General features: G+C 44.4%; 1 protein-coding gene across 4 annotated transcripts in view; it reads left to right on the forward strand.

The window, feature by feature from the left end:
• The window catches only part of ALCAM (activated leukocyte cell adhesion molecule), a 289,118-nt gene that overhangs the window by 242,931 nt on the left and 18,247 nt on the right, over window positions 1-27,940 (forward strand). The window contains exons 15-16 of one of the 4 annotated variants that reach the window (XM_030204165.1): window positions 24,442-24,557; window positions 24,665-27,687. In XM_030204165.1, coding sequence (XP_030060025.1) covers window positions 24,442-24,529 — 88 coding nt within the window. In that variant the 3' untranslated portion in view covers window positions 24,530-24,557; window positions 24,665-27,687. Of the gene's footprint in view, window positions 1-24,441; window positions 24,558-24,664; window positions 27,688-27,940 lie in introns of those variants that run through there. The other 3 variants (XM_030204166.1, XM_030204167.1, XM_030204168.1) reach the window with 3 other exon arrangements.

Below are 27,940 nucleotides of genomic sequence, written 5' to 3' on the forward strand. Positions count from 1 at the left end.
CCAATAGGAAAGGGGTCGCTGTCGGGAAACGCACCATCTCCAATTGGCTAGCAGATTGCATTTCCTTCACTTACGCCCAGGCTGGGCTGGCTCTTGAGGGTCATGTCACGGCTCATAGTGTTAGAGCCATGGCAGCGTCAGTGGCTCACTTGAAGTCAGCCACTATTGAAGAGATTTGCAAGGCTGCGACGTGGTCATCTGTCCACACATTCACATCACATTACTGCCTCCAGCAGGATACCCGACGCGACTGTCGGTTTGGGCAGTCGGCGCTGCAGAATCTGTTTGGGGTTTGAATCCAACTCCACCCTCCAGGACCCGATTTTATTCTGTTCAGGCTGCACTCTCAGTTAGTTGTTCTTCCTAGGTCAATTTCTGTTATGCCCTCGCCGTTGCGAGGTTAAATTGACCGGGGTTCTTGTTTTGAGTGAGCCTGAGAGCTAGGGATACCCCAGTCGTGAGAACAAGCAGCCTGCTTGTCCTCGGAGAAAGCGAATGATGCATACCTGTAGCAGGTGTTCTCCGAGGACAGCAGGCTGATTGTTCTCACCTACCCTCCCTCCTCCCCTTTGGAGTTGCGTTTACTCATTCCTTTGCTTGTCATTTAACTGAGCGGGAACGGTCACGCACGGGCGGGAAGACGGCCGCGCATGCGCGGTGGGCGTGCCTTGTGTGTGGGACCGCCCGCGAAGTTTTTGCTCCGGTTGGTGGGGGCTGCCGTGGACGTCAACCCAGTCGTGAGAACAATCAGCCTGCTGTCCTCGGAGAACACCTGCTACAGGTATTTATCATTCGCTGTCTGGCGGACGAGTTGAGCAGGATTATGCAACCTCACGAGTGGTCGCTCAACTCAGGCGTGGTTCGCAAGATCTTCCGAGAGTGGGGCACCCCCTCGGTGGATCTTTTTGCCACTTGGATCAATCACAAGGTCCCTCAGTTCCGTTCCAGACTTCAAGCCTACGACAGACTAGTGTCGGATGCCTTTCTCCTTCATTGGGGGAAGGGTCTTCTGTATGTATATCCTCCCATACCTCTGGTGGGGAAGGCTTTGCTGAAACTCAAGCAAGACTGCAGGACCATGATTCTGATAGCTCCTTTCTGGCCGCGTCAGATTTGGTTCCCTCTTCTTCTGGAGTTGTCCTCCGAAGAACCCTGGAGATTGGACTGTTTTCCAACCCTCATCACGAGGGGGCGCTTCTGCATCCCAACCTCCAGTCTCTAGCTCTCACGGCCTGGATATTGAGAGCATAGAATTCACTTCCTTGGGTCTCTCTGAGGGTGTCTCCCGAGTCTTGCTTGCTTCCAGGAAAGATTCCATGAAGCGGTGTTACTCTTGCAAATGGAGGAGGTTTGCCATCTGGTGTGATAGCAAGGCCTTAGATCCTCGCTCCTGTCCTACACAGACCCTGCTTGAATACCTTCTACACTAATCAGAGTCTGGTTTTAAACCCAACTCAGTAAGGGTTCATCTTAGTGCGATTAGTGCTTATCATCGCCGTGTAGAAGGTAAGCCTATCTCTGGACAGCCTTTAGTTGTTCGCTTCATGAGAGGTTTGCTTTTGTCAAAGCCCCCTGTCAAACCTCCACCAGTGTCATGGGATCTCAATGTCGTTCTCACCCAGCTGATGAAGCCTCCTTTTGAGCCGCTGAATACCTGCCATCTGAAGTACTTGACCTGGAAGGTCATTTTCATGGTGGCTGTTACTTCAGCTAGTAGAGTCAGTGAGCTCCAAGCCCTGGTAGTGCATGCTCCTTATCTCAAGTTTCATTATAACAGAGTAGTCCTCCTTACTCATCCTAAGTTCTTGCCGAAGGTGGTGTCAGAGTTCCATCTGAACCAGTCAGTTGTCTTGCCAACATTTTTCCCCCGTCTTCATACCCGCCCTGCTGAACGTCAGTTGCACACCTTGGACTGCAAGAGAGCATTGGCCTTTTATGTGGAGCAGACAAGCCCCTTCAGACAGTCTGCCCAAATGTTTGTTTCTTTTGATCCCAACAGAAGGGGAGTTGCTGTCGGAAAACACACCATTTCCAATTGGCTAGCAGATTGCATTTCCTTCACTTATGCCCAGGCTGGGCTGAATCTTGAGGGTCATGTCATGGCTAATAGTGTTAGAGCCATTGCTGCGTCGGTGGCCCACTTGAAGTCAGCCACTATAGAGATTTGCAAGGCTGCGACATGGTCTTCTATTTACGCATTCACATCTCATTACTGCCTTCAGCAGGATTCCTGACACGACAGTCGGTTTGGCCAGTCAGTGCTGCAGAATCTGTTTAGAATCGGTTTAGAATCCAACTCCACCGCCAGGCCCTTTTTTTGTTCTGTTCCAGGCTGCACTCTCAGAAGTTTCTTCGTAGGTCAATCCTTCTTATGTCCTCGCCGTTGCGAGGCTCAATTGACCTTTCTTTGTTGTTTTGAGTGAGCCTGGGGGCTAGGGATACCCCATCAATGGAGAGCAAGCAGCCTGCTTGTCCTCGGAGAAAATGAAGATAAATACCTGTAGCAGGTATTCTCCGAGGACAGCAGGCTGATTGTTCTTACATACCCGCCCACCTCCCCCCTTTGGAGTTGTCCTTCTCCTTGTTATTGCTTTGTTATCTAACTGATCGGGGCTCTCGAATGACGGGCGGGAAGATGGCCACGTGGCTGCGCGCTCGAAGGCTCTAGCAAGCTTTTTGTTGCTAGGGAGATTTCTGTTCCTGGGGGTGCCGTGGACGTCACCCATCAGTGAGAACAAATCAGCCTGCTGTCCTCGGAGAATACCTGCTACAGGTATGTATCTTCATTATTTTCTGATTTTTGTTTTACACAGATTCAAAATAAATAAAGTTTGCGACCCTCTGAATCAATTTTTAACACCATATTTAGCAGAAATAACAGCTTCGAAACATTTCATGTAGCCAGCTTATTGTTGCTTTTAAAATGTTTTCCCAGTCTTCCTTGCATAACTCTTTAGCTCAGAAATATTCTTAGGTTTCTTTGAATGCACTTTTGAGCTATTATTATTATTATTATTATTTATTGCATTTGTACCCCACATTCCCCCACCTATTTGCAGGCTCAATGTGGCTTACATAAATTTGTTAATATTGTCATTACAGGGTGTCAGATCAGGTTCAGTTAGTAATGTATAGTGATTAGGAAGGGAAAAGGAAAAAAAAAGGGGGGAAGGAAGAGAGTGTTTAGGGAAATTATTGGGTAAGCGTTCAGAGTTGAGTGGTTTGGTGAGGTGACTTATTGGGCTATAGGTTTTCATTATAGGCCTTGTTGAAGAAGAATGTCTTCAGGGATTTTCGAAAGATAGTTGTTTCGTTGATTGCTTTCAAGTCTGTTGGTAATGCATTCCATAACTGCGCGCTCATGTAAGAGAAGGTAGAGGCATGCATCAGCTTGTATTTAAATCCTTTGCAGCTGGGGTAATGCAAGTTGAGAAATTTGCAGGATGATCTTGTGGTGTTTCTGGGAGGCAGGTCTACGAGGTTTAGCATATAGATTGGGGCGTCTGCCTGAATGATTTTGTGTACAATCGAGCAGATCTTGAACGCAATGCGTTCCTTAAGTGGGAGCCATTGAAGTTTCTCTCTTAGGGGTTTTGCATTTTCATATTTGTTTTTTCCAAATATGAGTCTGGTGGCCGTATTCTGGGCAGTTTGGAGTTTTTTTGATTGTCTGTTCTTTGCACCCGGCATACAGTGCATTGCAGTAATCCAGATGATTTATTACCATTGATTGTACCAGGGTATGGAAGATGTATCTTAGGAAGAAAGGTTTTACTCTTTTGAGCTTCCATATGGTGTAGAACATCTTTTTCGTCGTGTTTTTCACATGGGTATCAAGAGTGAGGTTTCGATCTAGGGTGACTCCAAGAATTCTCAAGTTTTGTGAGACAGGGATGGAGCAGGATTGTGTGCTTATAGTGGTGAAGATTTTTGTGTTATGTTGTGAAGTGAGTACAGGACATTGTGTTTTTTCTGCGTTAAGTTTTAGTTGGAATGCATCTGCCCAAATGTGCATTATTTGGAGGCTTCAGTTGATCTCGTTGGTGATTTCAGATAGATCATGTTTGAATGGGATGTATATTGTGATGTCATCTGCAACTATGTAGCGGTTCAGGTTTTGATTGGCCAGTAGTTTGGCTAGAGGTATCATCATTAGGTTGAATAATGTTGGTGAGAGAGGGGATCCCTGAGGAACTCCACATTCAGGTTTCCATGGGGGTGATCTGTCCGCGTTCGTTGTTACTTGGTATGATCTTGTGGTCAAGAATCCTTTGAACCATTTGAGAACTGTGCCTCCTACCCCAAAGTATTCTAGTATATGTATTAGTATATCATGGTTAACCATGTCAAAGGCACTGGACATGTCGAATTGCAGGAGGAGGATGTTGTTGCCAGTCGCAATTGCCTGTTTAAATGAGTTCATTGCGGACACTAGTACAGTTTCGGTGCTGTGATTTGACCGAAATCCTGATTGAGACTCGTGCAGAATTGAGTGATTATTTAGGTATTCATTAAGTTGTTTCGTCACTATGCCTTCCATGAGTTTGGTCATGAGTGGGATCGATGCTACTGGTCGGTAGTTGGTTAGGTCCATTGTGCTTTTTTTTGCATCTTTCGGTAGCGGGGTGAGTAGGATGTTTCCTTTGTCCATGGGAAAGAGTCCATTTTGAAGTCTGTAATTTATGTGGTTCGAGAGGTCTGTTTTGAATTGTTTGGGTGCGGATCTTATTAAGCTGTTAGGACAGATGTCTAGTTTGCACTGCGATTTGGCGTATTTTCTGAGCCAACGTGAGATTTTCTTTACTGAGAGCGTGTCAAAGTCGGTCCACGATCGGTCTGCTGGGCATTCTCCAGGTTTTGGGTCTAGACATTCAAGGATATTTGTGTAGTCCGTTGTGTTGGTAGGTATCATGCGTCGGAGCTTTATGATTTTTTCGTTGAAGTAGTTTGCCAGGTTGGTTGCTGATGGGGTATCTGAGTTGTTGGAGGTGACTCTGGTAGTGTTTAGAAGATTGTTTAGTTATCCCTGCTGCCTCAAGGGACTAGTGCCCTGAGTCAAATTTCAAATCAGCGTGTGCCCCCTCTCCTGCTCTACACCAGCACCCTCTGTCCACAATCCACCCTCCACCCCCTTCCCCTCCAGACTACCTTGAAACTTGTCTTTACTCTTAGAGGTCACCAGCAGCAATTCTCATATGCTGCCTCTGGCTGGCCCCAGAGGCTTCCCTCTAGCATGTGCAACCCCATCAGAAACAGTAAGCTGTGGCATAGATGAGGCTCTGGACCAGCCCAGGCAGCATGTGTGAATTGCTGCCGCAAACCTCTAGGAGTAAAGAGATGTTTCAAAGTAATCTTGGGGGGGAGAGGGAGAGATGGTAGACTATTGGGGAGGAGAGCTAGAAGGAAGAGTGTTTTTGGTGCCCTTTACCACAGTTGCCCTGAGTCAGTGCCTCACCTGGTCCAAGGGTTAAGACAGCCTTAAAGTCTGGGGACTGTGAAGGTAAATGTAAACCTTTATGGGTTCCCCTCCCCCACCCTCTCTGGTAGGTATTTCATGCATGATTTTGAGGTATGCTTTGAATTGTCATCTTGCCAAAATATCCAACAACACTTTAGCTTCAGGATCTTAACTTATGGACATTAGCTTTTAGACCAGTGGTTCTCAACCTTTCTTCTGTTGCGACACACCTGATAAACGATGTTCATATATGTGATACGCTGGCTACTAAAATTCACAGCTGAATAAAAATAAAATCCTAAATACTTCATTATTAAATAATGATGCAGGGGAAGTGTAAAATATTTTAAAATAGAATTTATTTTTAATCAACTGCTAAAATGATCAATTTTTTTTTCTTAAAGAAATACAGGATGTATGGTAACTGGGACTATATACAAATTTCTGGTTGAATGCTAGACGAATTCATACTATCAGCCAACAACAATAAACTTTTACCCTTTCTAGAATACAGTGATAGGATGTTTCCCTTTAGGCTTGTTATACAAAGAAATGTCTATTTAAGTACATAAGTAATGCCACACTGGGAAAAGACCAAAGGTCCATCAAGCCCAGCATCCTGTCCACGACAGCAGCCAATCCAGGCCAAGGGCACCTGGCAAGCTTCCCAAACGTACAAACATTCTATACATGTTATTCCTGGAATTGTGGATTTTTCCCAAGTCCATTTAGTAGTGGTTTATGGACTTGTCCTTTAGGAAACCGTCTAATCCCTTTTTAAACTCTGCTAAGCTAACCGCCTTCACCACGTTCTCCGGCAACGAATTCCAGAGTTTAATTATGCGTTGGGTGAAGAAAATTTTTCTCCAATTTGTTTTAAATTTACTACACTGTATTTCATTGCATGCCCCCTAATCCTAGTATTTTTGGAAAGCGTGAACAGACGCTTCACATCCACCTGTTCACTCCACTCAATATTTTATATACCTCTATCATGTCTTCCCTCAGCCGTCTCTTCTCCAAGCTGAAAAGCCCTAGCCTCCTTAGTCTTTCTTCATAGGGAAGTCGTCCCATCCCTGCTATCATTTTTGTCGCCCTTCGCTGCACCTTTTCCAATTCTACTATATCTTTCTTGAGATGCGGCGACCAGAATTGAACACAGTACTCAAGGTGAGGTCGCACCATGTAGCGATACAACGGCATTATAACATCCTCACACCTGTTTTCCATACCTTTCCTAATAATACCCAACATTCTGGTGTCACCTCACTAACAGCTACAAAATTCCTCCACTGCCAGATACTGTATAGTAACACAAAACCTAATTATCATGCATCAATGTGGGCACTGCATTTGAAATCTTTAATTGGAGTTATGACTTTGTATGCCAGCCAGTACTGAAACTGTGCCTTTTGGTTCTAGATCATAATAAAACCTGCCATATAATCTTGGTAACAGCTGAAATATCAAAGCACCCCACCAGTGCAAGTACCCTGTAGATTTAATTACTCAAATAAATTCCCCTAATTAGAAAAACATGATCGTCACACAGTAGTTATGCAACACGCCTGATGTAATTTTCTGGAAATATATCATCTGTATTACACTGTTTTGCTCTGTAACTCCCATACAGCTATCTTATATTTAAGACTATAGTTTAACTTTAAAGAACTCTACTATAATAGCACTAACTTTCCTAAAATCTAAATGAAAACATTAAGGAGAGGATATTGCTTCTGCATCCACATTACTGTATTTTTTCAAAAGCATGGCAGTATGATTTCAAGGAGAACTAGATCCTTTGTTCATAATCAAGATTTCCTTTGGCTGTTCAGCTTAAATACTTTGTTTACAGTTCTGAAACATCTGAAAAAATTTAAATTGAATTGACAGAAGAAAATAACTCAGCCTGCTCACCCACTCCTGTTCCCCCACTTGTATATATCTGAACAGGTAACTAGAATCACTAGAAACAAAAAAAAAATGTATTACTAATTGTTTGCTCTAACAGAATTCATTAAAACAACAGTCCAAACCCCATCCTTTTATGTGAAAAAAAAAGTTACAGAAGTTTAAACATGTTTTTCAGACTGCCTATGTACTCATGACATGAAAAATGGGCTTTTATCAACATTTTGGATCTGAGACTTTTGTCATCTTTTCCCAGAGACCATCACATAGTTGTGTGGACAAATGTTAGCAATGTTTTCATATTTCCATTTTTATCAATTGCAATGGTATCTTTTAGCATTCTTTCTCCGAGGACAAGCAGGCTGCTTGTTCTCACTGATGGGTGACGTCCACGGCAGCCCCTCCAATCGGAAACTTCTCTAGCAAAGTCCTTTGCTAGTCCTCGCGCGCCTGCGCGCACCGCGCATGCGCGGCCGTCTTCCCGCCCGAAACCGGCTCTAGCCGGCCAGTCTTCTTTTGTCCGCACTCGGTACGGTCGTGTTTTCGCCGTGTCGAGCCCCGGAAAGTCGACCTCGCGCGTCCAAATTTATTTTGACGTGTTTTTTCTTCAGAAAAGTCTTTCAAGTGTCGGGAAGTGCTCCGGAACCCCCCCCCCCCCCCCCCCCCCCCCCCCCCGGTTTCGTGTTAATCCTCCCCGTACTTCCAGCTTTTTGCCCCGATAAGTTTTCTTTCGTCGTCGGGGTAGGCCTCTTTTCTGCCTCGGTCGAGATTTTCTCCCTTACAAATTTTTTGGTGCTCTTTTTCCGTCATTTCGGACTTTGATTTCGCCGGCGCGATTTTTCCGCCCATGACATCGAAGCCTTCCAGCGGCTTCAAGAAGTGCACCCAGTGCGCCCGGGTTATCTCGCTCACTGATCGACACTCGTCGTGTCTTCAGTGTCTGGGGGCCGAGCACCGCCCTCAGAACTGCAGTCTGTGTTCCCTGCTTCAAAGGCGGACTCAGGTAGCGAGACTAGCCCAGTGGAACGTGTTGTTCTCGGGCTCTTCGTCGGCGTCGGCACCGGGATCTTCGAGTGCATCGACGTCGTCAGCGTCCAGACCATCTTCCTCGGCCGCCCCTGCATCGAGTGCATCGAGGCATCGGGCCTCTGCATCGGCGCCGAGACATCGGATAGCTGCATCGACGTCGGTGGTACCGGGACCTCGTCTGCTGATGTCGTCGGACGGTGGTGCATCGTCAGGAGTGCAGGTGAGGGCTGTCCATTCCCCTGCTGGTGGCGGTGAGCCTTCGGGTGGGTCTCCTCCTACCCTGAGGGCTCCTGCGGTACAGCCCCCCCGAGACCGACCTCCTTCGGCCTCGGCCCCGAGGAAGCGACGGCTGGATTCTACATCCTCCTCGTTGGTGCCGGGGAGCTCCGGTGACATGCTTCGGAAGAAATCGAAGAAGCATCGACACCGGTCGCCTCCCCGCGTCGGCACCGAGAGCTCTGGGTCGCCGAGGGAGTCGGCACCCAGCAGGCATCGGCACCGAGAGGACCGCTCACCCTCTGTTCAAGAGGTGTCGATGCGCTCCACTCTGGACAGCCCGGAACAGGTTCTGACGTCGACGCCTGCATCGACCTCTTTGCCTTTCTCTGCAGCCGCTCTGAACGAGAGCCTCCGGGCCGTTCTCCCAGAGATTCTGGAGAGCTGTTGCGCCCTACCCCTCCGGTACCGGCGGTGCTTGCGCCTCCGGTACCGTCGAGCGTGGCGCCGGCTGGCCCATCGCCCGGGGTGAGGTCCCCGACGTCGGTACCGCGTGCGGTACCGACTGCGGCCACCTCCCAGGAGGGCTCCCCGACTACGTCGGCGGAGGGAGCTTCGCCGATGCGGGCCAGGGAGTCTACCTCTCGACGCCCCCATCGTGGACGTGGCTCCACTGAGTCAAGCCGGGCGAGGTTGCAGACACAGGTTCGTGAACTTGTGTCTGACACCGAGGGTGAGGCCTCGTGGGAGGAAGAAGAAGACCCCAGATATTTCTCTGACGAGGAGTCTGAGGGTCTTCCTTCTGATCCCACTCCCTCTCCTGAAAGACAGCTTTCTCCTGAGAGTCTGTCTTTCGCTTCCTTTGTCCGGGAGATGTCTACGGCCATCCCCTTCCCGGTGGTTGTGGAGGACGAGCCCAGGGCTGAAATGTTTGAGCTCCTGGACTATCCTTCTCCACCTAAGGAAGCGTCCACTGTTCCCTTGCACCATGTCCTAAAAAAGACATTGCTTGCGAACTGGACAAAACCTCTAACTAATCCCCACATCCCCAAGAAGATCGAGTCCCAGTACCGGATCCATGGGGACCCAGATCTGATGCGCACCCAGTTGCCTCATGATTCTGGAGTTGTGGATCTGGCCCTAAAGAAGGCTAAGAGTTCTAGGGAGCATGCTTCGGCGCCCCCGGGCAAGGACTCTAGAACCTTAGACTCCTTTGGGAGGAAGGCCTACCATTCCTCTATGCTCGTGGCCAAAATCCAGTCTTACCAGCTCTACACGAGCATACACATGCGGAACAATGTGCGGCAGTTGGCGGGCTTGGTTGATGCTCTTCCCCCTGAGCAAGCCAAGCCTTTTCAGGAGGTGGTCAGGCAGCTGAAGGCGTGCAGAAAATTCCTGGCCAGAGGGGTGTATGACACCTTTGATGTTGCGTCCAGGGCCGCTGCTCAAGGTGTGGTGATGCGCAGGCTCTCATGGCTGCGTGCCGCCGACCTGGAGAATAGACTCCAGCAGCGGATTGCGGACTCGCCTTGCCGTGCGGACAACATTTTTGGAGAGAAAGTCGAGCAGGTGGTAGAGTCTCTCCACCAGCAGGACACCGCATTCGACAAGTTCTCCCGCCGGCAGCCTTCAGCATCTACCTCTACAGGTAGAAGATTTTTTGGGGGAAGGAAGACTGTTCCCTATGCTTCTGGTAAGCGTAGGTACAATCCTCCTTCTCGACAGCCTGCGGCCCAGGCTAAGCCCCAGCGCGCTCGCTCTTGTCAGCAGCGTGCGCCTCAGCAGGGCCCCGTGGCTCCCCAGCAAAAGCAAGGGGCGAGCTTTTGACTGGCTCCAGCAGAGCATAGCCGACATCCAAGTGTCAGTGCCGGGCGACCTGCCGGTCGGGGGGAGGTTGAAAGCTTTTCACCAAAGGTGGCCTCTCATAACCTCCGATCAGTGGGTTCTGCAAATAGTCCGGCAAGGATACACCCTCAATTTGGCCTCAAAACCTCCAAATTGTCCACCGGGAGCTCAATCCTACAGCTTCCAGCACAAGCAGGTACTTGCAGAGGAACTCTCCGCCCTTCTCAGCGCCAATGCGGTCGAGCCCGTGCCATCCGGGCAAGAAGGGCTGGGATTCTATTCCAGGTACTTCCTTGTGGAAAAGAAAACAGGGGGGATGCGTCCCATCCTAGACCTAAGGGCCCTGAACAAATATCTCGTAAAAGAAAAGTTCAGGATGCTTTCCCTGGGCACCCTTCTCCCCATGATTCAGCAAAACGATTGGCTATGCTCTCTGGACTTGAAGGATGCCTACACACACATCCCGATACTGCCAGCTCACAGACAGTATCTGCGATTTCAGTTGGGCACACGCCACTTCCAGTACTGTGTGCTACCCTTTGGGCTCGCCTCTGCGCCCAGGGTGTTCACAAAGTGCCTAGCTGTGGTAGCAGCGGCACTTCGCAGGCTGGGGGTGCACGTGTTCCCATATCTCGACGATTGGCTGGTGAAGAACACATCCGAGGCAGGAGCCCTGCAGTCCATGCAGATGACTATTCGCCTCCTGGAGCTACTGGGGTTTGTGATAAATTATCCAAAGTCCCATCTTCTCCCAGTGCAGAAACTCGAATTCATAGGAGCTCTGCTGGATTCTCGGACGGCTCGCGCCTATCTCCCAGAGACGAGGGCCAACAACTTGTTGTCCCTCGTCTCGCGGGTGCGAGCGTCCCAGCAGATCACAGCTCGGCAGATGTTGAGATTGCTGGGCCACATGGCCTCCACAGTTCATGTGACTCCCATGGCCCGTCTTCACATGAGATCTGCTCAATGGACCCTAGCCTCCCAGTGGTATCAGGCTGCTGGGGGTCTAGAAGACGTGATCCACCTGTCCACGAGTTTTCTCGAATCCCTGTATTGGTGGACAATCTGGTCCAATTTGAGTCTGGGACGTCCTTTCCAAATTCCTCAGCCACAAAAAGTGCTGACAACGGATGCGTCTCTCCTGGGATGGGGAGCTCATGTCGATGGGCTTCACACCCAAGGAAGCTGGTCCCTCCAGGAACGCGGTCTACAGATCAATCTCCTGGAGTTGCGAGCGATCTGGAACGCTCTGAAGGCTTTCAGAGATCGGCTGTCCCATCAAATTATCCAAATTCAGACAGACAACCAGGTTGCCATGTACTATGTCAACAAGCAGGGGGGCACCGGATCTCGCCCCCTGTGTCAGGAAGCCGTCAGCATGTGGCTCTGGGCTCGCCGTCTCGGCATGGTGCTCCAAGCCACATATCTGGCAAGCGTAAACAACAGTCTGGCCGACAGACTGAGCCGGATTATGCAACCTCACGAGTGGTCGCTCAACTCCAGAGTGGTGCGCCAGATCTTCCAAGCGTGGGGCACCCCCTTGGTGGATCTCTTCGCATCTCGAGTGAACCACAAAGTCCCTCAGTTCTGTTCCAGGCTTCAGGCCCCCGGCAGACTGGCATCGGATGCCTTCCTCCTGGATTGGGGGGAGGGCCTGCTGTATGCTTATCCTCCCATTCCTCTGGTGGGGAAGACTTTGTTGAAACTCAAGCAAGACCGAGGCACCATGATTCTGATTGCTCCTTTTTGGCCGCGTCAGATCTGGTTCCCTCTTCTTCTGGAGTTATCCTCAGAAGAACCGTGGAGATTGGAGTGTTTTCCGACCCTCATCACGCAGGACGAAGGGGCTCTTCTACATCCCAGCCTCCGGTCCGTGGCTCTCACGGCCTGGATGTTGAGAGCGTAGACTTTGCCTCTTTGGGTCTGTCAGAGGGTGTCTCCCGCGTCTTGCTTGCTTCCAGGAAAGATTCCACTAAGAGGAGTTACTTCTTTCTGTGGAGGAGGTTTGCCGTCTGGTGTGACAGCAAGGCCCTAGCTCCTCGCTCTTGTCCTACACAGATCCTGCTTGAATACCTTCTGCACTTGTCTGAGTCTGGTCTCAAGACCAACTCTGTAAGAGTTCACCTTAGCGCAATCAGTGCATACCATTACCATGTGGAAGGTAAGCCGATCTCGGGACAGCCTTTAGTTGTTCGCTTCATGAGAGGTTTGCTTTTGTCAAAGCCCCCTGTCAAGCCTCCTACAGTGTCATGGGATCTCAATGTCGTTCTCACCCATCTGATGAAACCTCCTTTTGAGCCACTGAATTCCTGCCATCTGAAGTACTTGACCTGGAAGGTCATTTTCTTGGTGGCAGTTACTTCAGCTCGTAGAGTCAGTGAGCTTCAGGCCCTGGTAGCCCAGGCCCCTTACACCAAATTTCATCATAACAGAGTAGTCCTCCGCACTCACCCTAAGTTCTTGCCAAAGGTCGTGTCGGAGTTCCATCTGAACCAGTCAATTGTCTTGCCAACATTCTTTCCCCGTCCTCATTCCTGCCCTGCTGAACGTCAGCTGCACACATTGGACTGCAAGAGAGCATTGGCCTTCTACCTGGAGCGGACACAGCCCCACAGACAGTCCGCCCAATTGTTTGTTTCTTTTGATCCCAATAGGAGGGGAGTGGCTGTAGGGAAACGCACCATATCCAATTGGCTAGCAGATTGCATTTCCTTCACTTACGCCCAGGCGGGGCTGGCTCTTGAGGGTCATGTCACGGCTCATAATGTTAGAGCCATGGCTGCGTCGGTAGCCCACTTGAAGTCAGCCTCCATTGAAGAAATTTGCAAAGCTGCGACGTGGTCATCTGTCCACACATTCACATCTCATTACTGCCTGCAGCAGGATACCCGACGCGACAGTCGGTTCGGGCAGTCAGTTCTTCAGAACCTGTTTGGGCTTTAGGATCCAACTCCACCCCCCGAGGGCCCTGTTTGTTCTGTTCCAGGCTGCACTCTCAGTTAGTTGGTAAATTTTTTAGGTCAATCTCAGTTATGTCCTCGCCGTTGCGAGGCCCAATTGACCATGGTTGTTGTTTTGAGTGAGCCTGGGGGCTAGGGATACCCCATCAGTGAGAACAAGCAGCCTGCTTGTCCTCGGAGAAAGCGAATGCTACATACCTGTAGAAGGTATTCTCCGAGGACAGCAGGCTGATTGTTCTCACAAACCCGCCCGCCTCCCCGTTGGAGTTGTGTCTTCCCTTGAAGTGTATTGTCTTGCTACATACTGGACTGGCCGGCTCGAGCCGGTTTCGGGCGGGAAGACGGCCGCGGGCGCGCGAGGACTAGCAAAGGACTTTGCTAGAGAAGTTTCCGATTGGAGGGGCTGCCGTGGACGTCACCCATCAGTGAGAACAATCAGCCTGCTGTCCTCGGAGAATACCTTCTACAGGTATGTAGCATTCGCTTTATAATTGTTTATAGATTAATAGTGTCTACTTGGAGGATAACCTCACAAATGGAAAAATAATTACCAGTGATAATCCATGATAATTATGCTTTTCAGCCTACATAACAATTTCCATCGGAGAAAAATAAACTCAAGAAGTCATGTTATGAAGCCAAAAGGAAGAGGGCAGACAAATGTATTTTTTAGGATTAAAATTCCACCTTTCATAGTCAACTTGTTCAAGGTGGAGAACAAAATGCAAGGAAATACTTCTTCATGTACAGTGTGGTGGATGCTTGAAATAAGTATATAGAAGTGCTAGAATACAAGCAAGGTAGTAATGACCAAAGAGCAAGTGAGAGAGAAACTACTACTAGGGGCTCAAGCAGCTCCATTTGAGAAAAGGGGGACTCTAAGGTAGGACCAAACAGGGATCAGTTCTACCCCATATCAATTTTAGGGATAAGTGGTATGAGCCAGGCATTTGTGCTTCTGCTTCAGTACTGGCTGCCTCAATGCTCATTTCTAGTGAATCAGAGTTGGAAGCTACTCTAGGGCAAACTGAATCAAGGTCTAGATCCCAACAGATGAGGGATTTCCTTGTAGCAAAGTTTTCTGCTATCCACATCCAGACTCTGATTTTAACTATGAAATATGTCTCAGGCATAGAGTCTGAATACTTCTGGCAACACTTATAGATCAGCAGACTACTCTGATAAGGAGACATCAGCTGGTCTCTCCTTCAATGTCTCTTTTCCCTAGGATAAGAGTCCCCCCCTGGACAGCTCCTCTTGTCAAACTTTGCACAGAAAATGTCTGAGACTGTTTCATGTGCTTTAACACGGCTACCACACCTCTCTACTTATGTGCTTTAGGAAAAGAGGATGAATCCAGGGCAAAAATGTTAGACACAAGCTTCTCATACTCCCTAACCAAAATTGACAATTTTTGCAAAACCATGAAAGATGTATTTATAAAACGTTGGGAGATCCTCCTCTTTATAGTCTGTAAACAAGAAGTCTCAGTGTATGGAAAGTCCAAAAGACAACCACCCCATCAATCAATACTCATTGAATCTGGTCCATTCTTTGGTGCCTCCAACAAAAAACACATACAGCCTGGACCTTCTTGGGAAGAAGGTTTATCAGAATACTAATCATGTCTTACCTTCTTACCATTTTTTCATGAGCCAACATATTAAGAACTTTTGGTGCAAGGTAAAAGATGTTGTTTTGTCCCTTAGTTTACTGGTAACCAAATGGAAATAATGTGAAAAATATATGGTAGACTAAATCTAGAATGATTTTGAACAGCAGTGAGAGCACCTGCATGGATAATCACTGTTGATGGGGAGTGAAAGTAATGTTCTAAAGAAGGAATTGTTTATTGCAGAGGTGCAGTAAACTTCTGTAAAGCAGCTGAGAAGTAAGCACAGCAGAGAGAGTTCAGATTTGGAAGTAGTATGTTGAGCTTCTACAAAGGGGATGGAAAGAGAGCTCACCTTTTAGAAGGAGTGGGAAAGAGCATTGCAAGCTATCAAGATGGAGCATTCTAGCTTGCAGAGAGGAGGGGAAAAGAAGAATGTGCCCACAAGGCTAGAGGGTGAGGGGCAGACTGTTAAGTACCATGCCTGAGACCAGGGCACAGGGTAGGTCACAAAGTCAGTCCTTCAGTAACTTGAGGTAGAGGTCGCATCCAGTGACAATACAGTGATAAAAGACCTAGGGCCTGTACTAAAGGAAGAGAGAATTTCACATGCAAATGGAGATGACTAGTATAAGTAAAGATAACACACTAAGCAAGAAATAACTGCAGTAACAATTTGGACTATATTACAAACAATGCACTGCAGGTAAAAGATCACACACTAAGCAGGAAGTAGCTGTAATAACCCAATGTCAGTATATAATATAGCTCAATATGAGACTGTACACAGCAGTAGGGACAGAACATTGCCACCCCCCACCTGAACCCCCCCCCCCCCCCCCAATAACTAGGGTCTAGAAAAAGAAGAATAGGAAATATTGCACTAGTTTCTAAAACACATTTCTGGTTGGGAAAAGAGAATAAGCCCAACTGCTGCAATTCCCTATTCGAACTACCTGCCTGCAACATGCCTCACCTTGGTTCCATATACAGAACTTGGATAAATATAGAATATATGACCACAAGTTAGAAATTGAAATATACAGACAACAACTGAACTGAAAATGCCAAGAAGCCAGACTGAATTTCCACCTGGACTGTGCAAAATATAAACCATGTCATAAATGCCACACATTCAAATTCCCAAAGCTGGTATATTCAAATTTTAGGCTAAACAAATTTCAGCTTCAGCACCAAAAACAGCCTGAAATTTGTGTTTGGCCTTGTTTTGGTTTCAGCTGAAAATGCATTTTTGGCTGGAACTGAAACTTGCTCCCTCCCCCTCCCTCCACGTGCAGAGCGGGCACCCCTTACCTCACCAGGGCCTACCATCCATCCCTGGAGGTCACGGCAAGAGCAATGCCCATCACTTCTGCCCTTGTCCTCTCTGCTGCCAAAATGGCTGCCACGGTCTCTAGTGGCAGTCTCATGAGATTGCTGCTGGAAGTCATGGCAGCTATTTTGAAATTGGAGCTGGCACCAGGAAGAGCCAAAATGATAGATTCTGTGTTGAAATCTTCCCAGTGGTCCAGTTGGCATAGGGCAAGAAGGTTCCCATGCTCTAGGAAATGATTCAGTTGGCTAGTTACCTGCACTCAACTAACTTGCTTAGCAAGTGTCCTTTAACACCAGGTTTGTTGATTAGAGGGGATCAGTCCATGCATAGATCCTAAACCAAATTAATAATTTTGGACACAGTATTAAGGTTCAGTTATACTGAGCTGAAATCCTTTCACAGCAGACGATTAAGTCAAAACAGAACACATCACTATACCACTATAAACTTGTAGTTATTTTTCTACAGTCAGTGTATTTTACAATGAAATCATGTAATTATTTAAAAGTGATTTCAGCCAAATTGTGACTAACAATATTAAAAAGGAGTGCTCATTTTCAAAGCACATAGACTTACAAAGTTACATATGTTACAATGGCTGGGGAAGGCACAGTATGTGTTCCCATTGGACTCCTACAGTTCAGGTTAAATAATATACTATTTATTTAAAGCTCTAATTTTTACTTCTGCTCAGTTTGTTAGGGTACCCGTCCTGAGTTTTATTTCGAGTTTTCTTTCCTTCACTTAATTTCATTTGTTTTGTTTGGATAAAGGCAGCCGTTTGCCTCCCTTCACTTTTCAAGCAAGCACCCTTTCTGTTTGCTTTTGATCTGAGCTAGATCAACAGCAAAAGCACCTCCAGTGGTCTGTATCATTTGGATCATCAAAGGACATCAGAATCAGAAACTGCAAAATGAAACTATTGCTACATTCTGTGAGTTGTTGTTCATATCTTTAATTTATATAATCTCTAAATTTCTGATATCCTGCTGAATCTCCATCTGCATTAAAACTTCCATATAATTTCACAGGAGTGAAATACAGCCATTTGATTTATGTCTTTAGTGCCTTGTTAGATATTAGATACCGGACTTTAAAAACTAGTTTATCTAGTTTCAAGATTTAAAAACAAAATATAGATAGAATTAGCAGTTCTACAAGGCTCACTGTCTGTATATCTCCTAGAAACCCTCAACTTCCTAGGAAACAGATACTTCAAAGGGACACAGACTCTCATCAACCATTGTCTGCATAATTAACACACTACTGTTAATTGCTGCCAAAGACAAACTGGCTTTTTGTTATACTGAATAGCTAGATAGCTCTGTAATCTTTCCTACTTTAAAGAAGAATGTGCTTTGACCTAGTAAAGCAAAGATCTTCATACATCCCAGTAATCTGGGGAAGAAGAAACAATAGACTCCCCCCATCTGCCCAGAGGACACAAAACTCAAGAAGCAACACACTAATCTAGCTATACTCACAAGAAAGCTTGCCTACCACCATCAAGTAACCCCCTTAGAACTACAACTGCAACCACAACAGACAGACCGCTACTTGGAAACTTGGACCTAGTAAATGCCAGATCAGCCAATAAAAAATTTCCTATGATCCATAATGTCATCAGCTTATACCATCTACACATCTTGGGAATAACTGAGACCTGCCTAGATGAAAGTGAAAGGTTACCATTGGCTGAATTATGCCCCACAGGATTCACTGTCCTGCACCAACCAAGACAAGGGAAGTAGGGTGGAAGGGTAGTAGTCCTGATCCAAGAGACAATCAAACTGTGCATAGTCTCCACCCCCCACCTGTCTGAGTCAGAATGCCTTCTAATCCAGCTGGGAGATAAGGAACCAATGTGGCTGCTTGTGGTCTACAGAGCACCTTGCAACAATACATCATCTGTGCAAGAACTGCTGAACTTGGTGACTGAAGTAACCCTAAGTTACTGATCATGGGAAACTAACTTACACATCAAAACTCTAGCCACTACCACTATTGCTTTCCTTGATATGATGACAGTTCTAGGATTTACTCAGGTGATCAAATCTCCAACCTATGAAAAGGACCATATGCTAAACTTGGTGTTCTGCAAAGGGATCAACTTCTTTGAATACAAGGTTGGTGGCATCGAGATAACACCCATATCATGGACTGATCGTTTTCTAATAACAGATGGACCCAACCAAAATTTAGAGGAAATTTCAAGACATGAGAAATCTGAGTGCTGATAACTTCCTAGAGACCTTGTTATACCCCCATGTGGATGAAAAGATGAGGACAATGTCAGAACAGGTTGTTATCTGGAATGCATGCTTTAAAATGGCATTAGAAAAAACAGCTCCTTTAAAAATGGGCCTATGCTCTATGCCAGTGTTTCCCAAGTCCAGTACTGGAGTAGCCCTTGCCAGTCAGGTTTTCAGGATATCCATAATAAATATGCATTAACTTGATTTGCATGCACTGCCTCCATTATATACAAATCTCTTTCATGCATATTCATTCTGGATGTCCTGAAAATCTGACTGGCAAAGGGTACTCCAGGGCTGGACTTGGGAAACATTGCTCTATGCCAGAGATTCTCAACCCAGTCCTTGGGACACATCTTGCCAGTCAGGTTTTCAGGATACCCACATTGTATGCAAATTTATCTCATGAATATTTTTTTTTATTCATCAATTTAATTTTACACACTTAACATGCAATTGAAATACATTGCATAACTTGAATAATAAAGATAAGAACAAAATTAACTATAAATATCAAGAATTACGGGCTCACACATTAGCCCTAGGAAAAAACAAGTTATACAATTAATTAGACCACAACTAAGCAGTAAAAGGGGGGAGTGATTTAGATAATAGGAGATCCAAAAGAGTAAAACCAAAAACTTTGCATATATGGCCTGGCCTATATATTCCCTTTATATCTTTTATAATCAGATGATATCACTTACTCTATAGGTTTAATGGACAGTTTTTTCATTTCTAAAAATGTTTTAAGATGTTCTGGCTCAAAAAAGGTATACTTAACACCCATATATTTAATCAGACATTTGCAAGGATATGCAAGTAAATATGTTGCTCCCAACGCTCGGGTCTCCTCTCTAAACCACAAAAAAAATTTTCTCCTATCTTGGGTTGTTTTGCAAACATCAGGATATACCCATACTCTCTGACCACAAAATGTTTTCATAGCATTTTTAAAGTATAACTTCAAGACTGAATTCAAGTCCTGTTCAAAAACAAATGATATCAATAAGGTTCTTCGTTGATCTATTTCAGAAAGAGATGTTTCTAGGATTAATGATACATCCAGCTGGTCATGAGAGTCCGAAGGCAGATTTCTCAAATTGCTTTTTTTTTTCGCTATCCCGCAGATCAGCTTGCAGTGGAATTGGTAAATAATAAATTTTATTTAAAGGAGGAATAGCTGAATCTGGGTATAGCAAGATTTCTTGTAAGTACTTCTTGAAAACTTCAACAGGACTCAATTCTTTAATCCAAGGGAAATTTTATATTCTTAAGTTCAATCTTCTATTGAAATTCTCAAATTGTTCTATTTTCCTATGTACCAGAATTTTATCTGCAGTCAAAGAGTCAGTCACAGATTTTAAAGTTTTTACTTCCTGCTGAAGTAGCTCAGTTTGTAAAGTTGTCTCCTGCTTGGATTTTTCAAAAGTGTTAGTCAGAGAATCAATTTTACTCACTAGTTGCGAGGTTTCCTGGGCTGTTTTTGAAACTGTCTGGTTTAAGCCCTGTAATGTCTTCCATATTGCCTGTAGAGTTATCTCCGCGGAGGTTTCTTCCTCCAAGATTGTTTCTTCTGCGTTCAGGACGGAGTCGGCGCCATCCGAGGTTTGGGCTTGAACGCCTTCCGTTGCAGCCACTGCCTCCTCTCTCCGCCCTGATATCGCTGGGCACGGAGGTCGATTATCTGGGGGCAAAAGTGATGTTTCCCAGTCCGAAGGGGCCATAGCTCCTCCAACGGCCCCTATATCGGCTTCGCTCACCCTTAGCACGGGAACAGGCGTGGTAAATCAATCCAGCGTTTGTTGGAACGGGGAGGAAGTTCGGGCCATTGGCGTCCGGCCTTTCACTATCCCCTTCCTCTTGGTGTGGGGCATAACTTCGGCAATGGGTAAGAAAGAAAAAGGCTACCAACAAATCTGCCGTGTTAGATCCACACAAACGCTCAGGCCGCCATCTTGACACGCCCCCTCCCCTAAGGACAATACCTTCTCATGAATATTTATTGTGGGTATCCTGAAAGCCTGACTGGCTAGTTGTATCCCGAGGACTGTGTTGAGAAACCCTACTCTACGCACAAATGTTCCCAGTAGTTCTCTATCAGGTCCTACAGCCAGTCTCTCGAAGCTCCCACCAGCTAATGAAGAGAATACTTCTTCTCTCCCACCATGCACAGCTATCTGGGACTCATTCAAACAGGTCACAGAGGAAGCTCTTGAAAAAATTCTGAAGAGTCTACGGCCTACAACCTGCCCAGCAAAGATAGTATAATAAATAAGCATAGGCCTCAGAGAAGAGTCCCTTCCTTTCTCCTGGAAGGGTAGCTGCCAGCAACACTAAAAAGAGCTGTGGTGCACCCCCACTGAAAAAGAGCTCCCTTGACCAGGACAAGTTCAAAAACTATCGACCAGTCTCTAACATTACTTTTCCTGGCAACAGTCTGCATTCAACTCAACTGCCAAATTGAAAGTAATTGCTTAGACCCATGTCAATCTGATTTCAGACCTGAGTGTGGAGCAGACAGTTCTCGTGTCCCTTCTTGATGATCTGCACAGAAACCATGACAGGAGATCTGTCTCGATACTAGTTTTACTGGATTTCTCAGCAGCCCTTTGACACTGTAGATCATAACATCATGCTTACAAGCATGGAAACAGGTATCAGTGACACAGTATTTATATGGTTCCTACTTGTCAGACAGGCGAAAATCAGTTACATTCAGCAACAGCACATCATTACCTTGGATACTGAACTGGCTGAGCTGCTTCAGTAAATGGACACAAAATTCTATATCTGTGTTGATGATGTGCAACTACTCATACCCGCTGAACCATAGCTACCCACAGCCTTCAATAAATTGACTGCCTGTCTAACCACAATTCAGGAATGGGCAAACAACAAACACTTCTGCCTGAACCCAAGTAAAATAGAGATTTTTTGGGTACCTAACACATGGGGACAAATACCAGACTTTAAAATACTTTTGGGGAAGTATGAACTCCCCCTAAAATCACAGGTCAGGAATCTTGGGATACTGCTACTCATCACTCACTCTGATCCTGCAGATTCAAACAACCTTTAAAAATTGTCTAACACCAGCAACAGCTATAAAATCTCTTTCCATATATTGAAAAGACGAGTCTCACCACAGTGGTCCATACTGTGATAACATCACAACTAGACTACTGTAATGCCCTGTACACTTGTCAAACCAAAAAGAGTTTGCATAGTTTCAACTAATTCGGTACAGTGTAGCACAAGCGAAAGAGGACTACAAATGGCGTGACCACATCACACCCTTCCTGTAAAATCTACACTGGCTAGCAGTACCTTACAGGGTTAAATTTAAAACTATATGTTTAATTTTCCAAGTCCTCAGATAAAATGGGCCAGCGAGCCTTCTCAGGAGTATGTATCCTCCATGCTCTGAAATTTACTCACAGAGGGGCTATGTGTAACTTGAGGCTACCTCCATTTCAGGAAGCTGGTGAAAGTCTGACTGTTCTCCTAAACTATTAATGCATAGGATGACATTTACACCACTCTGCACCTGGAATAGCTTGCTACACACACTGAAACTTAAATCAGTTCCCCATATCTTGTTTAATGGTGCAAAGAACTTCCCTTCAGTTTAGCCACCCATCTATTTATCCCAACTGCCTCTGTACTACCATTATTGTCCCCATCTATATATCTGCACTTGGCCCCTCAGCTACATGGTAAGCTGTATGGTGGAAAAGCATTAGCATCATATCTATGTTTCAATGTTCTAATGCATGCTTATTAGCAGGCTTATTTTTGAAAGAGAAGGGCACCTATCTTCCGACATAAATCGGGAGATGGGCGTCTTTCTCCCAGGGTCGGCCAAATCGACATAATCGAAAGGTGATTTTAGGCATCCTCAACTGCTTCCCGTCGCGGGGATGACCAAAGCTCACGGGGGCATGTCGGAAGTGTAGTGGAGGCGGGACTGGGACATGCCTAACACATGGGCATCCTCGACCAATAATGGAAAAAAGAAGGGCGTCCCTGATGAGCACTTGGGCGACTTTAGGTCCATATTTTCTTACATCCAAGCCTCCAAAAGGTGCCCAAACTGACCAGATGACTACCGGAGTGAATCAGGGATGACCTCCCCTTACTCCCCCAGTGGTCACCAACCCCCTACCATCCTAAAAAATAAAAACTTTTTACATATTTTTTGCCAGCCTCTATGCCAGCCTCAAATGTCATACCCAGCTCCATGACAGCAGTATGCAGGTCCCAAGAGCAGTTTTAGGGGGTACTGCAGTGCACTTTAGGTAGGTGGACCCAGGCCCATCTCTCTCTACCTGTTACACTTGTAGTGGTAAATGTGAGCCCTCCAAAACCCACCACAATCCCACTGTACCCAAATCTAGGTGCCCCCCCCCCTTCATCCCTAAGGGCTATGGTAGTGGTGTACAGTTGTGGGGGAGTGGGTTTGGGGGGGGTTGAGGGGCACAGCACACAAGGTACGGGAGCTATGCAGCTGGGAGCTTTTTCTGAAGTCCACTGCAGTGCCCCCTAGGGTGTCCGGTTGGTGTCCTGGCATGTGAGGGGAACCAGTGCACTACAAATGCTGGCTCCTCCCATGACCAAATGGCTTGGATTTGGTCGTTTCTGAGATGGGCGTCCTCGGTTTCCATTATTGCCGAAAATTGAGGACTACCATCTCTAAGGTCGACCTAAATGTTGAGATTTTTTTTTCTTACATTTGTACCCCGCGCTTTCCCACTCATAGCAGGTTCAATGCGGCTTACATATTATATACAGGTACTTATTTGTACCTGGGGCAATGGAGGGTTAAGTGACTTGCCCAGAATCACAAGGAGCTGCCTGTGCCTGCAGTGGGAATCGAACCCAGTTCCCCAGGACCAAAGTCCACCACTCTAATCACGGGTGTCCCTGACCGTATTATCGAAACGAAAGATGGACGCCCATCTTATTTTGATAATGCGGGTTTCCCCGCCCCTTCGCGGGGACGTCCTGAGGAAAACATGGGCGCCCTGTTCGATTATGCCCCTCCATGTGTTTCATTAGTATTATGCTGACATTGTATTATATTTTTATTTCAATTTCAGTTCTGTTAACTGTATATTTTTGATACTGTTTCATGGTGGTCCTTTTATTAAGTTTCAATCCGCTGATTTGAAGTTTACCTCATTTAGGGGGTCTTTTACTAAAGTTTAGCTTGAGTTATCTGCAGCAGAGGCCATAGGATTAGAATGGGCCCTGCTGCAGATAAATCAAGCTAAACTTTCGTAAAAGACCCCCTTATTGTATTTATGTTTATATTTGGTCATTTTTACTATTATTATGCTGTTAACAAAATTGCAAGTTTTATGTTAAACTGTGCCTGCTGTACACTGCCATGGGTGAATCTCTCCATAAAGGTAATCAATAAATCCCAATAAATCTGTAACTTTGTAAGTCTATGTGCTTTGAAAATGAGCACCAAAATCTATTTACAAGATATGATTTAATGAGTACAAGGAGTTTTAAAGATCAAATTCTGTTCTGAAGCATGTACATACTTAATGCAATAGTGATGACTAGATAAAATTTTCTTTGTTACTTGGGTTATAGGTAGTTTATTTTATATACCACAACACATGCCATTATGTAACTCTACACCAACACAGGACATTTTTGCTCCATTAGTACAGATGGTTGATGTTACCTCTTATGTTGGTGTTAAAAAATCTTACAGCTTTGTTTAATTATATTATGAAGCCTTAAATGTTTCTTATTGTAATGAAATATAATGCTATTAGAGTCATATGTTCTTGTAATTCCAGATCAGCTTCAAAGCATGTAGGAAAAGAACTTGGAAATACAGAAGAAAACAAAAAGCTAGAAGAAAATAATCATAAGTCAGAAGCTTAAGAAAAATAATGTCAAGTGACTATTCCAGGTCAGTATGCATATATGAAAAGATACTGAGCTCTTTATGTACAATAATTTTAGAGATACCTGTGATGCTGAGTCATCCTAAGTCATGTCCTTGTTTTTGCCTGCCAGAACATATTTCTATCACCACAAGGCTGCCAAGTTTGTCATCCCAGAAAACACTTCTGCTAAAATCTGTACTTCCTGTTCTAATGACACCATCATCCAGTCTTCATTGACAAATGATGCGATACTAGTACCAGAAACATATTTCCATCCGGTACTTTTTTATCAGTGGTATGGTATAATACAGTATTGGTGTTGTTGGTATGGAATAAAGTCAGCTAGTCAGAACAGCTGATCTACCTACAAGTCTCCACATTATGCAAACATGGAGATGCTCATTTGTTGCAGCTTGGTGTGCATTTTAATTTGATTTTGGAGGGGCACTTTTAAACATTTAGGTCATGGGTTAAAAAAATACATAAATGTCAGCATGATAGAAAAATATATTCAGTGTATATGTATACATGCAGATTCAAATCTAATTTTCTCAGGGCAGCTAAGTATTTGAAAGCAACATCTCAGTCAAACTCAAGGGTCTCATTTCAAAAGTACACTAATATGTTAATGCGCTTAGGGCCTCTTATCAAGCTGCACTAGTGGTTCCCGCGTGGCAATGCCAACGGAGCCCATTGAAAAGTAAAATGGGCTTTGTCAGCATTATTGCACCGGGAGCCGCCAGCGCAGCTTGATTTTTTAAAAGCCCTTAATTAGTAACTTCAGTGGGGCTTATATATTAACACATTTTTCTAAGTAGACCCCTCAGTCTCCCAGGTTTTTTTTTAAATACAGTTATCTGCTATTACAATTTGTCTCCCCCAAACAGAGAAGTATTTGTGGAACAATTCTACAATCATTACTGCATTTTGGGATAATAGTGTCTGTTATTAATAAACCTGTAACATTACTGATTGGCTTAATAGAATATTGCTAAAAGGACTTTTACAACCATGAAAATTAATTGAGCTGGGTATTTACACTATTTTGCCACTTTTTAGTGAAATTTGCTTTAATCTTTCTATTAGTGCTACATGGTTTGCTGCAAAATGAAAGATGGCATTGTCTTTAGATCTCCTTGGACCATTACACCTGAGTAACACAAAAGGAAGGTTTTTGCTAATCATCTTGACAAATTGCTGATTCCTTTTTCACATTTTCAGAGAAATGCATATAGACTCAATTGAAACATGAACATGGATTGTATTTAAGGCACATAAAAAGAAGCTACAGCTATTCATGGTTCAAGTGTTCAGCAGCTCATTCTACCATCTTGTCCCGGGATTTTAGACAAAATCAGCTCCAATAATCAGTACAAAAAATATGACAGCCATGAGAATAGGTTACCATGTTGTATTCTGTTTCATTTTTTATGTAAATGTCTGCACTGAATCTTTTGTTTTGCCTTTTATGTAAATTTTTTTACGTAGCTATTTTTATACACTGTAAGGCTTTGTTCTGGGAGTTGCTGTTAATCTGATGTATAGTGTAATGTTATAATTATTTTTATTACATCAATACCTTTCTAATTCTGGTTGCTATCAGTAAAAACCTCTTTTGTACAGTTTGCACTTGTGAGTGCATAATATGATGGTTATGTAAAATATATATTTTTTTTTTTAGGGAGAGGGGTTCTCAATCACAATAAGCATGAGGGGGAAATATGCTTTGTATCCTAAACTAAGACCATAATTTTCCAGTTGAAAGTGACTGATGCTCATAAAGTTGCAAAATATGTCACATTTTAGAGTAAAACATACAGCAAAATTCTGTGCAGCTTGCCTCAAGCTACTAATATTGTTCTTTACCAGCAAAATATTTTACTGATAGCAGGTTGGAAAATTTAATTCTCACATTTCCATTACTTATGAATGACTGGAACTCTGAACTTTATTTCACTGCCTTAAAATGCCTTTGTTCATTTCAAAGATGTCAGTCATAAACAGAAACTTTATAACAGTGGTCATTATAAAAACGGTATCCCCCCTTCAAGTCAATGGAGGGTATATATTGTGTGTGCGTGTGCGGGTGTGCTTTGTTAACTCCACTACAGGTATTGAATGCACCTAAAAAAATTGTGTTTTTAACTGGTACCTAATTTATCAAACACTACATACAAATGTAACAAAATGTTTATGTATTTTTAGTTAAGAATGAAATTTGTAAATTTATTATAAAACATTGTAAAATCACAAAATATTTTAGATTGAGAACACGGAGAAAGAACTCTGAGCTACTATGGCAAGTGTTGTCAAACTTTTTGCTGGTTCCTCTGCTAAAATGGAAGTTTGCTGTTCAGGAGAATGTAACAGAATTAGGGATCACAATAAAGATGCCAGTAACAGTTACAAGAATTCACCTAATCCTTTAAAAGCAGCAGTACTAGATATGTTTAGTGCAAAGTGTCAGTTTGATACTAATGGCTCTTAACATAATCTGAATATTCATCTCTTTTCCCCTGTTTGTTAAATTTCAAGAGAGGCAGGAAATTGGGGGGCAGGGAAATATACCCCATTCTAAAATTATTATATAGATGAATGCACCAGAAACTAGATAAAAATAAAGAAATAGAAGAGCTAACAAAAAGAAAAAAGTAAATTGTACAGATGTATCTAGACCAGCTGCTTTAAAGATACATATAATCATTAAGAATGAATAGTAAACTAATCAGTATTTTATAGTATTGGACTGCAAATAAGCAAACCTGAATAGGCAAAGATTTTTTTTTGCCACTGCATATGGGGAAAAAACCTCACTGTTAATTGTAAATTTGTAAAATGTTCAGTGTCTGGGCAGTAGTGACTGATGTCTTAATAAAATCTTCCTATAGTGCATTGGCATGGATTAAATATATGAAATGTCCTGTTACCTTTCTACTGTATTGTATTATAGGGGGGAGGGGAATGTTAAATTTAAGCTATCCTTGTTATATTGCCTCTAGATTTTTATTTGTTAAGGGAACAATAGTTTAGGTAAAAATAAGCCAAAGTAAACAGGAAAAAACCAAAGTCATTTGTTTTGCATGGCTCAGCCATTGTTACCTCTGTAAATACCGTGACTTTTCTTTTCTTTTTTTAAATTTTCTTATTAAAAGAGCTACAAGTTTTAATTCCTGTTTTCCACAATAAAACATGAACACAAAAGATTACTTTATATATAAGTAAAATATATATTGTTTTCTTTGGTGTGGGGAAAATACACATTAGCAACTGATTTACAGTACATTTGCCAGCCATAGTACCCCATGTTATAAAGATGTTCTCTTATGCTTTTTTTTAATAAAAAACAAACAAGAAAATCCTTTAGACTTTGTCATACAATAAACACATCAGCATGCAGGCTGCCTTT

Source organism: Microcaecilia unicolor, chromosome 5 (genome assembly GCF_901765095.1).
Source record: "Microcaecilia unicolor chromosome 5, aMicUni1.1, whole genome shotgun sequence".
Lineage (NCBI taxonomy): Eukaryota > Metazoa > Chordata > Amphibia > Gymnophiona > Siphonopidae > Microcaecilia > Microcaecilia unicolor.